Consider the following 13961-nt stretch of genomic DNA (forward strand, 5'->3'; position numbering starts at 1 on the left):
GAGAAGCTGAGATTTCAGTTCAAATAACTGTTTTGTATCTGTTTCTCCTTCAGCTAAAGAGAGTTCTCTCTGAAGATTCCCAAGTTTTTCTGCTGGGAGAATGGCCCTCCTAGGTGAAGATGCAGCAGTACTGCTGTCCAGCTCACAAGAAAACCAAGAACTACAGAACAGTATAAAGACCACAGCACATTTTCATGCCTCAAGAAATGCTCAGGTTGCTTTGAGTTCTAGATGCATATGAAACTATAATTCTGTTTATTTTAGATACCAAATATGTTCTCTATTTAGCTTTGAACTTTTTTGTTGCTAATACTACTGAAACTCCATAGACTCCATAATATTCACACTATAACTTACTGCAACATGCAATATATGCTGATAATACCTTTAAATGGATGATGTGTCCTCTGGAAACAATTCCCATCTCCTTTAAATCCTCTTCTTCTAGAAGAAGCAATTGCTTCCCAGTGATATGATGTTCCTTAAACAAGCTAGCATAGACACTCATTTCACCAGAAGCATCGCCTTAAGATAAAAGAGGTTATTCAGAAATCCACATGGCACATTATTGGAGGGGGGAAAATGAACAAATGTATATTAGTGCATAAATGCGAGCATGAAAGGACATATGAGTAGCTTTTACCTTTTCTAGTAAGTTGTTGCATCCAGAAAAACTGCAAAAAAGAGGAATCAATCTTGAAGTTCAAATTATCAAAATTTTGTATTACAGTTATTTGGAGTTCACAAGTAATTATCTTTCATAAAACAAAATTTAAAATACTTCTCACTTTGGGATAAAGGACTCGGGATTCACCAATGCAAGTGATTACTTCTTGGGCAGCTTTCCCAAACTGCCTTCCATTTTGCAGCCCCCTTTCTCAGTTTATTGTCATGAAGAACTGAAACGACCAAAGTAGAAGCTGAGAAATGTCATGTGCTAAAAGAGCTGAAGTGAAGGAGCCAGATCTTTTATGGTTTTTGTACTGGCTTTCCAGACAGTCCTTTGGGAAATGTCAGCCAAACAACCCCATGATGCATAAGACACAAAGGGAGTGCTTGATAGGACATTAACATAATTTTGACACATCACTATGTCAGAGATAAATCACTGATGTGTCTTGTTTAGCCTTTTAACTGAATAAAAAGGTATAAAGTACTCAATGCCATTATTTTATATGAAAGAGAGATTCCACACCCCCTAAAAAGCCCTAAACTTTTTTTCAGTTAATTGCCATCCAGGTGGCAATGGGATAAAACTATAAAACATTTGAGCTTATCCTGTCCAGGATCAGGTCACTGGGCACTTCCACATTCCTTAAACAAGGACCCAGGAATTCCCTCCTGGCTGCTCTCAGTTCCCAGCTCCCACTATTTTCTGGACACTGGAGAATGTGGCTGTTTTATGAAGGTAATTCAAATCCTTAATTTGCTTCTGGTCATTTTCAAGACTTTCTGGGACACAAGTTTCACCAAACAAACAGCAGTAAAATCTCACCTAGATTTTCTGATCTGGCCTTCCCTCCCACCACGCCCACTGTAATTTGTCAGAGAGCTCCAGCATCACCAGCCTGGCCACGTTAACACAAAATACTCACCACATCTTCCTCGGTCCACGCACAAATATCAAAGGAGGGCAGCAACTGTGTGAGAGATACGAATTGAAAAGAAAACCATCTGACCATTTTCCTCCCCTCCACCCAAATTTTACTTTGGTGGCTGATACTATTCTGTTCCTTTTCCCCTGCAAAGTGCAGGACTTTAGCTGCAACTCATATTGATGTACTAAACCACTGGATTCACACTGATTGTGGGCTGGCTCCAACAGCGTGTTGGCAGTGTTAAATCGATCGTGTCCCTCTCTGCAGATAAAATTACCAGCAGATCTTCAACAAAAACAACTTAGGAAGCAAAAGTAAACCATCTGATGGCAAGGGACTCTATCTGCCTCTCCTCCTGGTTCTGACACTATAGGAAGGTTTTTCCTATGGCTTTGGTCTGCAATGAAAATAATGCTGGCATTAGGACTCCCTCCCAGATGATGGATATTTTCTGCAAAAGGAAGGAAAACTTTCACTGGACAGCAGCGAAAACAGAATTTGGAGTCTGGCCACTGCAGACTGTCTTCCCACCCACGTACAGACAAGTCTCTCTTGCTTTCTGCCACTGCTGTGTAACGACTCCTGTAAGGCTGGAGGAGTGCAGCACTTCCCAGCCTCCTACACTTTGTTGGATGCAAGATGGTGTTAGCTCTTGAAGCACTAGGAACCCACGGAGGAATGGCTGCGTTAAATGAAATTCTGGGATGATTTGAAAACTGACAGAGGAGAAGATGTCACTGTAATAGTGATTGTCATTTTACTCATTCAAGTGTATTGTATCTAAAGTGTCATCCTCTTGGCATTTTTATTCAGCTTAAGGGGTTACCATTAATTGTTGTAGATCTGTATTTCGACAGTCAGCGTCTCCCAGAAGCTCAATATCATGATGTAGTTGCAAACTTTTTGATGTAGATAACAGTGATTTATGAGACACTCAGCTCAGTTACCCCCGAGCCCCCATGGCTTTGTCACCTCCTTCAGAGAGCCCTGCCACCCCCAGGGTCCCCAGACCCCACCCACAAGCCAAGCATGTCCCCATGGCAGGCCCTCACCCCGGCACCTCCAGCTGCACACTAAGTGACCTGGGCAGAACACTGTGGGGCAAAAGTAGTGCTGGGGGCAACACTAAAGGACAAGGACAAGGAAGGGCAAGTGGCAATAATGAACACACTCAGGAGGCTGAGAGTTGTGCCTTTTGTAGGTACTTAGAGTCAAACTGGCTGGTGCTGCAGCAGGAGCCTGGTACAATGATTTGTACAACTGAAAAATTTACTGCAGAAGTCCAATAATGCATTTTTAGATGTACAGTTTTTTCTGCTTCCTTCTGGTTATATTTAAACCAGAAGTGGCAGAATAGTTCTGTATTATTTCTCTCTTGTCTTTTTTTCTTAATGGGAGAATAAAGGAGAAACGTCACACAGTTAGTAATACAGAAAAGTGACTTAAACCAGCAGACAATAAGAAACTTCTTGGAACGCTAGTGTTTTACACAGTGACACAAATGCATAAAATTTACTGTCAAAATGTTTATTGCAAAATAGAAGTTTGGAACAAAAGAGAAGCAAGGGAAAAGTTCACACCAAAGGAAAGTTTATGACACCAATTGAGGAAATTGAATACATTGTATGATTTCTTTTTGTTTGTTTGCTTTGGTTTTACACTGGAAAATCGAATCCACAGTGTGAATAAAACAAGACATGATATGTCAAGTGCAATAAAGAGAATAACTGACACTGCAAGATTTTACCACACACAAGTGTAACATTGCATGTTCCACACAAATGATATATTCAGTTTACAGCACAAGAGTCTTGGCATAGGCATTGCGCTCAGCTTTGCTTTTTCAGAAGGGAGAATGAAGTTTTCTAACATTGTGAAAATATTTTCTATTCAAATTCCATCAGTTCAAACCTGAAGTGTAAATAGCATCGACTCCTACTATTCAGTACAAAACTTCTTCAGTAGTGCAAAAGCAAGAAATGCAGTGGACTATATCTGACTTTAAAAGGCATATGAGTATTTAGCACACAATATAAAATGTTAAAAGAAAGTCATTGGTTCTATAGTTTTAAAATTAAATCTTCACACATCAGAAATCTCTGTGCAGATTTTACAGTGTACACTAAGTTGAAGCCTGGGGGAAAGGGGAAAGGTCTCTCCTCCAGATTCCTACCAGTGCATTTTAAGGGCTGTGAAAATTACTAAATGAACTTACTTTTTCTACCTGAACATTCTACATAGGACTGTAGTTAAAACCTCTGTCAAGTCAGAGGTCCTATTAAAAACCTGTAAAAGCTGCCTGATTACAGATAAAGGAAGTACACCACTAAAAACACACAGTAACACTGCTCAATACTTAACAGCTATATGCACACTACAGATCTATTGCTACTGCTGAGAGCAATACCCATCATTACTGCATCAGATATTTAACTCAGAATAAACACTTTAAAACCCAGAAGGAAAGGGAATCAACATCTAAGGAAACCTCTGGAATGATAAGCAAATGACAAGCCATGAACATGACTATGTGACAAGAGGCGACGCCAGACCTCACCTCCAGAAAGCCCTTCCAGTCCAGAGGGGACGAGCTCCTTGTCAGGGAGCACACAACGGCTGGCAATGCAGCACACCCACACTGTACCCTAAGGCACTTGCTACTCCAAGAAATTAGTGATGACATTGTCACAAAAATGACTAGATCAACAGTTTTCCTTCAGTAATCCCATTTCCGTATTTTTTCACCACTGCTAAGGAAAGAAAAGGAGTTGGGAGTTGGACATCCTGTCTTGGTCCCAGCTGACCATTAAGCAAGTCAAAAGTCGATCCTCCCCATTCTTCTCTGAGGCCATTTACCCACCTAAGTTAATGTTTGCAGCACAGCAGCCTGGTAAATATGCCAAGTTCAGGCCTGGTTCTTACCTTTCCCCTCCATCAAATGCAGTGATATTTTTTTACTACAAATACCTTCAGGCTTTATGGAAGCCAGAGGAAATTGGGAACCCAAAAGGCCTGGCAGGGCCTATTGAGCTGAGAGGTGTACAAGGCACAGGAAGGCTTTTGGTGGCTTGTTTGGGCTTTGGCCCAGAGCAGCCAGAGAAATGCCTTCTGGGTTTGGTTAATGCTTTCATTAGCTGACACAAAATGTGGCTGTGGACTGCTGTGGAGATTTGTATAACCTGAGGATGAGACAGAAGATGGACTTGGATACACTGCAGAGCAAAATCAGGTGTGGAAGACGAAATACTCTGCCCTCCTCCAACCACCATACCTGCCCACCAGAACCACTTTTTAAAGCCCTTATCTAGTGAGAAGCGTTTCAGAGGCAGAAACAACACAGCTTGATTCTCACATATGATAACTGGCTTGTAAACTGGAGACAACTAGTGCGAAACTCATCAGAGGAAAGTAAAAATGCAATTAATACCACTGCTTTTTTAGTAAGCATAGCCAATATTCTAAGTATAATACTATCTCAACTGCATCAGAAGAATTTGTCACGTTATCACCTTATCTACAATTCAGAGGTCACCTTTGCTACTTTAAATGCATGGGGAAGTTTTAGAAGAACTTGAACTTTTCCTTAATATAGTTTCATTTGCTTTGAGAAACAACATGGGGGACAAAGGTGAAGGGGGAAAAAATCCATCTTGCTTCGTTAAAAAATATTGAACCAAGTAGGTCGAAATCACTACAAGCACATTATCACATTCTGATGATATTTGCTGATATAAGTTACAACACTTGGGTAAGCACAAAACCTTGAAGACAGACTTAAACCTTGTGATGTTGCAGCAATGAATATCTGTGTCATACTACTTAAAATCTATTTTTATTTCTGTAAAGATTAAGGAGTTAATTTACAAATTCACTTAAAACCTACACAAACATAAATGTGCATTAAGTGCTCCAAGATTGTCAAACACCAAAAAGTGCAAAATATCAATGCTAGGAACAGATTTTTTGGGGTTTTTGAATTAGATATTTACTGAACCAAATTTTGTTTTCAGTTGTACATCCCTACACTGCTTCTGTGATAATTTATGCACAATGATACACATCTTGAGACCTAAAGTGCACATATTACATTACACAAATCCATCAAATTTTGCTGAGTGCAAAGTGGCAGTGACAAAAATAGTGTCATTGCTGTGGGTGTTAGCAGACGTAGACTTACAAAAATAGTACAAATCTACACTGGAAAAGGCTATTTGTTCTTATATCCATTCCATCATTTGCCCTTCCAACTCTCTTTTTCTTTCAAAAATCACTTTAATGGACCTAAGAAGTCATCCACACATGAGCCAAAAGAGTTTCTCCTTGGGATACTTTGAACATTTACTGCATCATTTAAATGATAATTTGATAATGAGAAAAGCTTCCAGATACAAGAGGGTTAAGTTCAAGTCAACAGGTTTGGGAGTGTTTGGAAGAAGGTTAAATGCCATCCTGCAGGAACTAAGATCCCGTGTAAAGCGAACGGAGCAGGCCAGCCTGAGCACAGCACTTGCAGGTGACTGGATCAGTGCTGACGCTTAAGGATAAAACAATTCTTTCTTTCTCACAACCCAAAGAGGTGCTCACTCTAGAAAAACTTCTTCAAAGAACTTTGTTTTGTTGAGTGAACAGGTAATGATTTCAGGCCTGCTGTTATCTAACGTATCCATTTTTCTCTAAGCTATCCACAAAACACCATAATATATAGGTTAGAGCTGTGTAACAGGCAAGCCTATAATTAAAGAAGCCACTCAAAAACAGAAGTTTTATAAAAGAAACCCTTCCAGTAATTGAGAATGGAATTTTGATGGCTTATTCCCACTACTGCTGAACTACACAATAACATCTTTCTTTTGAAATGCTGCCCTTCCTCCTTGGCAAATATTTTACAACATCTTCCTTTCTAACCTGCATCTGTGTTCGCACTGGTTTCCCTCCCTCCTTCTGCATCACCACTAAAGGGGTCATCAGGAGAAACATCCTCTCTGCTCTCAACCTAAGTGCCTGGCAGGCAATTATTGCAGCAGATTGTTAGACACTGAGTTTTATGGTAAGCTGTAACAGCAGTTGACAATACTTTGAAAGTAATGTGGCTGCAAAAAACACTTATGCAGAGTCTAGTAAATATTCCTGACATTACTGCCAGATTCTACTACGGAGAATTTCATACAAGCCACGGTAGTAGGGCCCAAGCTGAAATGTCACAGTGGCTTCTCTTTATCCTTTCCCAAGGATGGCACACGCTGTTTAGCAGATACAATAGAATCAAAATTTACAAACACTGATTTTTGCTCTCAGGTACAAGAATAAGTCCATCAAAGTTAATGAGGCTTCATGGATTCACATCAACATAACTGAAAATTAGCTTCTAGATCACAATATCTGATAATAGATGCAGAGGTCTGATTGCAGTTTACTTTGCTAGAGTGAATTATACACACATGCACATACACGTGAGGGGGAAAAAAAAGAACATTTATAGAAATCATCTACTAATAAGGATTATCTGAGTTCTGCTGCTATTTCATTTTTAAACTATATATATATAACTAACCCCTCTCTTCCTCCCCAAGCTTCTCTGTTCCTAGAAACTTATTAGTGACTTCCCACAATGCTGCCTTGAAAAAGGCTTTAAATTAAGAAACACAGCAAACCTCTTCACTACAACAGTAAGAAAGAATGGATGTAGAAAATAGCAAATCTGGAAGTACAAGCATATGCATATGACTGACAATTAAAGGGGTAAGGAAAATGACAAAAAACACGAAAGAAAAATTTGAAGTACATTAATGGCATTAATGGCATTGAAGTTTCTCCCAGTGTTTCCAGATCTTAAATTTATCAAGCCAGAGTTTCTGTAATCAGGCACTAGGAATTACAGATATAATCATAAAATAATAATAATCTCAATTAGTTTGGAAAGTTTAGTTCCAAATTTCATCAAAGCAGAAATAAGTCAGCACAATCTAAACAAAAACAACATATCTTTCTACATACAAATATGCTCAGCCTGGTAAATATCTTTTCGTTGTTGTTTGTTTGTTTTTTGTTCTTTTACAGGATTTAAACAGACCAAACTGACAGGATTCTTGTTCTAAAACTTTATTGTTTTACTTTGCTAAAACGATTTCAGGGTTAACTCTACAACTTATTTCATTCGCTGCTATCATCTGTGTCATCAAAATCATCATCATCATCATCATCGTCATCTGACCAGTCGAATTCACTGAAACCCAAAGCCATGTTGATTTTCTTCCCTTTTCTCATAGAGGTGGTTTTAGAAGAATTCTTTTTGGCTTGCATGTTTATCTGCATTCCAGAATGCAGGACAGATCCTGCTTTGTTCAGAGAGAAGATATCCCCAAAGCCCGTCATCATCAAGGCCTTCAGACTTTGGTTCATGCCAGCTACCTCCCCGTTACTTGTTGCTGTGATCTGACATGACATCTCTGCACTGTTTGACTCCTCTGTTTTAGATTCAAAGTAAGACTCCTGAGACATTCTTGCAGCAAGAGGTAAGAAAAACTATTTAAAAGGAGGAAAGGACAGAGCAAAAGTGAAAGTTAGAACCAATTTAAAAATCAAGGAAAAAGACACCACCAGATTAGTCAGCAATCAACAGAAAGCATATGATTAGTGAATCTAAACATGGAGGTCGAGTAAGAATTCATTAAAACAGATAGCATCCTTCTGGGGTCATTGTTCTTAAACCAAAATGCAAAATCACTGAGTGGCATGGCAAGAACCACAGGGAACAGAGCTTTCATGACAAAAGAAGGTTCAAACTCTTCAATCCTTCATTTTGTACAGCACAAAACAGAATATGACATTTCCCAACAAGGAAGACTCGTTCCAAGGCAATTGGAGCTGCTTAATTCAACCTTTCAGGACTGAAGAATAAATCAGGTTAGGACAAGAGAAGCCAAACAAACTCTGCAGTTTGATGCAGAAACAGCAGCCCCTAAATATAAGAAAGCAGCAGCAGACTGGTTTTGAGTGTATGCTCAAAAGGAGAGAAAGGGTAACCCTGCAACAGCCACAATCAGGAATGAGTCTCACACCAATGCAAAGGACAGGAGAACTGGCCTCCACCCTGCACCAGCACCACACCTTCAGAAGCCATCCCAGGGACAAGCAGGCAGGGGAAGAGGGGTGGTTTTGGTCCTCTTGGCAGCTTCTTCAGCTTTTTTTTTTCTTTAGTCGTATCAACAGACATCTGTCAGTTGCTTGTACATCATATTAAATTTCCGCTAATCTTCACCTACAGATAATGGCATTCTCCTGACCCAGTCTGTTTGTAGTAACAAATGAAATATGCCCTCTTCAGGTTAATGATTAATGCCTCTTGAGAGTGGACAGGCTAGTAACCTGTGACAGGTTTGCCTGGGCTTCACAGGGAATGAAAACTCAGGAGTTTCACCTTAAATTAAACTACCTACTTGTCTTGGGGTGTCAAACTGAGACACTACTAAAACAACAGCAAAGGTGCTGTGTGTGAACATCTGCACTAGCACTTCTTTCCATAGCATTTGTAAAACTACCTACCCAAAATTCATAGGTTTTCATATCTTTTTTAACCTAATCAGAAAACTGACTGAAGAGTCGATGGCAGTTGATCAAAAGAAGTTACAGGGGTGATTATGGTGATGCCCTGCTTTTGTAACAGAAGAGGCTTCACAGCCAGGGTTGCTCAAAGAGTGCCCATTTCTTGGTAAAACCACTTACATTGACTTATTTTCTATCATTAAAAAAGACAACATCTGTCTTCTGTTCCACTTGAGCTTTCCCTACTTACTAAGACTATTTGCATTGTGGTTAAGTAAAGTTAGTGATCAGGGTTTAAGAAACAAAAATAAAACAAAGAAGTTGGGATGATGGGGTGCCCTAAGTAGTCTTCATGCATTCTATTGCTATGTGATGAAAGAACCTGCAGCTAAGCTTCTGTACACGTGGCTGTACAAAAACCTCCATCAACAGCCTCCTAGCTGGATCAAGGATCAGCAAAAGCTCTTCCTGATAAAAAGAAGCAATCTTTCAAAAAAAGACCTAGCACACACACTTCATTGCCAGGTATAGTCACTTTAGATCCACGGAAGAGCATCCCGGACATATGGGAAAAATTCCCTGCAAAAATCAACAAAGCTGCAAATCAGCTTTCCACTGAAATACCTATCTGGGTCATTGACTGTTCAATGTCTGAGAGTGGGTAAGCTGTGAATGGCTCATTTTGCAAGTTATAATCACATTACTTCCTCCATATTTTGTCATCTCGTTATCTGGAGAATTTAGAGTTTGTTGGGATGGGAGATGCCTTTAGTGACACTCTTATCAGAAGAGACCCTTAGAAATGGCTAGGGTCCACCAGTCTCTCTAAATTCCATGGTTAAATGATCACCTGCAGGTACAGGGCATCATAGGTGATATATGGATTTCATGTCTTCTCACTGTCTTCCTCTAATAAGATGTTCATCTGAGCTACATATACTACCATCACAAAGTCAAATATTCTTTCAAGAGAAGTCTCCCATTCCATGGCAACTATGGATATATTTTACTCCACCAAATGCTCCTGATTCCCTTGTGCTAAAGGCTTTTGGAGATCCACACAAAGGAATTTGCAGAGATCAGACTCAAAGGTATAAGATGCAGCAGAAATAAGGTCAAATCCTATTGAGCAGGGAGAAATGCACAGAAGTATTTCTAAATATTTGCCTCATCCTTCCCTCATGCTGAAGCGTGTGAAGCTACACTTTACTATTTGGAGCAGGAGCAGCCTGCCACTCACAGTTACCTACGATGCAGGATGAAGCTTCTACCAATCCTACAACACTGGAGAATCAAGTGGCAGAGACAGCTTCGCTGTTCTCCTGTCACTTGGTTTAAGTTTCTACTCCTGCACACCACTGCTGGCCTCTGGTCTTTGCTGCAGAGACAAGTGAAAAGGTGACTGCAGAACACAGAGCAGGGACAAGAGTACCAGCTAAGACACAATGAGAACTAGTTTTGACTAAGAACCAGGTTTCTGCCTAGTGGGAACTCTAAGATGTGTCACAGTTCTAGCTGCCATATCTTTACTCCTGCTTTTACAGTCAAGGTAATTTAAAGTCAAGCACTGAAGCTCCCTGTTGTAACCCTCTAGTTTGATGCTGCTGAGCAGACACTGCTTGAACTAATGGAGGGAGACAGATGCCTGACTCCCAAGGATTACAGCTTGCAAACAGAATGTTCAAAGATATTTTGCAAATGACTTACAGCTATGAATTTACAATATAGTTGTACGTGCAACCAGTGCTACAAAGAAAACCCAATCTTGCTTGAAAAAGCCCTTTTTTTTGCCAGTATATCCAATTATTTCCAATAAAAGGGCTCTTTAAAAAATACATTCTGTGTAACAGCTCACTTAAGATGTATGGAAAAAACAAACCTATATTTGTCTATTAGAAGAAATTGCACCTAAATGCAATAGGACAGTTGGGTTAATGCTATGCAGAAAGACAGTTCATGCTTAGCACAATAGGCCTTAGCACAATGCTTTATTCTTGCAGCAACGCCAGCTCTAAGTGAAAAGTACAAGTCATAAGCAACTACAGCATAAAAAAACCCTAGGGCCTTGCTGGTGAAAAGGTTTGCTCATTAAGGCTGTGTCTCATGCTGTGCTCAGGATAGAGGATGGCCCACAGCTCAGTTACTGGAATATGGCAAGTGTTAAAGCAGGCATAGAGATATCTACTGAAAACACACAGAATCTGCACACAGGAAAACATTTATACTCCGTGATTTCACTGCTGCATGTTCACAGCTGGAACACAAATGCAACTTCATTCAAAGAACAGCAATAAGCGATGCCTTAAAAAAAAGTCATATGTAAATGGGTCTGGCTGGAATCAAGGTTATTAGTAAGAAAAAATTGTGCATAAGAAAAATCATATGCTACTGCAATCTCAGTTTGGTATTTGTCTTAGCTAGTGTTTTAAAAACAAGTAGGTATCACAGTATTTTTTAGCAACTCTGCTGTAATGTCTCGCCATGCACTAACCCTGTGGTCCTCCCTCTGCCAATCAGTGGTTGAAGAGCATAGCATTTCATCAAGAAATTCAAGATAACGCAAGAAAGTTTTTTTGTTCAATTTACTAATAGAAATGTGGGAATTCTACCAGCTGGTAACTGGCCAAAGTTATGTTAACTATAATTATGAACAAAATCTTAAATTAATACTTCAAATTTTGACCCCATTTTCACAGCACTGGAGTTTGCTTCTTCTCAAAGAAAAAGAATAGAATAAAAAAAAATCTGCGTAAATTTCACAACATGCCTTCTGGAAGATACAAATGATTCTTACATTTTAAGACCAAATCCTACATTCCATAAAGTCTACAACTTTCTAGTTGAAAAAAGTATTTATTGAATGTAAACAATTTTTAAAGCTGAGAACTCTAAATAAATCAATGGGACACTATTTAAAATGTCCATGTCACAATATGAACTATCAGTAATATGTGGTATGGAATGTATGAAATACATAGATGAAATTAAAAAAAATATATTGTTATCTGGAGTGATGCAATAAAATTGGCCCAGAGGAGCAACTAGAAACAGGAACAGTATTTCCTTAGTATGTCTTGAGATTTACATAGACAAAGCTCCAAATACTTCTGGCACAAGCTGAAAGGTTGAATTATTGTCTACTTACAGGAGTATTTGATTGTTCAGTTAACTTCTGCTCCCACATCTTCAAACGTCTCTCCCGCTCCTTTAGTTCCTGCTCTTTAAAGCTCAGATCACGCTCCAGTTTCTTTAGTCTCTCTAAGGTTGCCTCAATTTCACATCTGCACGGAGACAATTTGTTACGTCCTGTCTTTTCCTGACAGATATAAATTGTTCATAATTCCCACCTGAATGTTAATTAAATGTGAAAGGCTGAAAAGTACAATACTAACTCAAGCAGCTCATTTAATTACCAAATGCAAAGTCTTTCACACTTTAGGAACAAATGGTAATGTTTATACTTCAGACCATAATACCTTCAGTAGAAGAAAAATAACATTTAAAAGAGTAAAATACCATATAACAGAAACATTTTTAAAATTAAAATGCCTTCTTTCCCCCCAACATCAAGAAACATGATCTGATCCATAAAGAAACTGCATTAAGAACTGTTAATGGGACAAGCATTAACAACACAATACAGGCACTCCAAGAAGCCCATTTGTCTGGTTTCTAACTTGGCTATGAATACTACTTGGACTTACACTCAAAATGCACAAAAGCATTTTGTGGGGGAATGTTTTCCCCACTTACCTTCCTATTTCTTTAGGTGAAGATACAAAAGCAAAAATACAAACTGTGATATGAGCCAGACCTGCAAGTGGTTACAAATACAAGGTTCTCAAGTTCAGAACAGCTGTGAGAAGGATTTGGCTAACTTTTTTCCACTTCTCACCATATTTGCAAAGTTATGAAAATCAGGAAGGGCAGGAAATGAAGGCAGTACTCTAAGAAAGTTGCAGATACCATCTTTATTTGGTTTCACTGCACATACTTCCCTTAATAAAGTAGTTTCCTTTGACATACTTTCTGATGGACAGTATATTTTAAACACATGAACTGAACTGCTCTTAGAAAAGAGTTTAACAAGTTTTGTACTACACAAATACACAGAAGGTGAACAACAATTCTGTCACCAAATTCAGACATATATTTTGCTTGTGGAGTAAAAAAAAAAAAATCTCCTATTAGTATCAGAGGTTGTACCTGCATTTAACATTTCTGTGCCTTTTTGGGAGACTGTGCACTGCCTGCCACTTGTATTCTGACAGTTGTGGGAAGAGTCAATCACAGTGTTCTGCTTTTCTCCTTGAAAAAGCGAGCTCTTAAGAAGACAAGAAATCCTAAAAAGAGCTCCGAAGACAGCTATTTGGACTCTGCAAGGTTAAATATTCTGTTTAAACTTCCACGTTATTTTTTGTGTTTTAACACACTGTGAACAAAACATGCTCCTTCTGATGTTTTCAAAAAGAAAGCAGAAGGACTAACAGAGTTAGCTGTCATTTCTATTTGGGGTGGAGAATTACTTGTTTCTGTAAATCTCCTGTCCTGGCATGGAATGATTAAACTCTTCTCCACTAAAAGAGTTCAGCCTCTCAGTGTGGGAAAATAGCATACCCAAAGAGTCTAAGAAAAATCAAATAACAGAAATATTCCAAATTCTATGGATTTCTCATTTTGATAAGACATCTCTGACGAACAGCATTGCTTAAAAAGTACAGTGAAAGGATTCAGAGCTCGAATAACCAGAAAATCCCACTGCAATCTTTACCACCATGCTTAATTCTACTGCAGAAATCAGCCACCTGGGGGCAAAGGCAT

General features: G+C 39.0%; 1 protein-coding gene and 1 long non-coding RNA gene across 10 annotated transcripts in view; one reads left to right on the forward strand and one right to left on the reverse strand.

The window, feature by feature from the left end:
* LOC135308867 (uncharacterized) overlaps positions 1 to 5850 on the forward strand; it is a 25877-nt gene extending 20027 nt beyond the window's left edge. Inside the window, exon 2 of the long non-coding RNA XR_010369263.1 lies at positions 54 to 5850. This is a non-coding gene — a long non-coding RNA (uncharacterized LOC135308867). The remainder of the gene's footprint in view (positions 1 to 53) is intronic.
* The window catches only part of MAP3K20 (mitogen-activated protein kinase kinase kinase 20), a 101738-nt gene that overhangs the window by 32722 nt on the left and 55055 nt on the right, over positions 1 to 13961 (reverse strand). For 8 of the 9 annotated variants that reach the window (XR_010369261.1, XR_010369260.1, XR_010369257.1 and 5 more), the window contains exons 11-14: positions 12286 to 12421; positions 1596 to 1640; positions 644 to 674; positions 386 to 525 (exon numbers count right to left, since the gene is read on the reverse strand). Coding sequence is in view for 3 of the 9 variants with exons in the window: in XM_064434413.1 (XP_064290483.1) it covers positions 386 to 525; positions 644 to 674; positions 1596 to 1640; positions 12286 to 12421 (352 nt within the window). In the remaining 6 variants the exon portion in view is untranslated. Of the gene's footprint in view, positions 1 to 385; positions 526 to 643; positions 675 to 1595; positions 1641 to 3104; positions 8121 to 12285; positions 12422 to 13961 lie in introns of those variants that run through there. The other variant, XM_064434415.1, reaches the window with a different exon arrangement.

Source organism: Passer domesticus, chromosome 10 (genome assembly GCF_036417665.1).
Source record: "Passer domesticus isolate bPasDom1 chromosome 10, bPasDom1.hap1, whole genome shotgun sequence".
NCBI lineage: Eukaryota > Metazoa > Chordata > Aves > Passeriformes > Passeridae > Passer > Passer domesticus.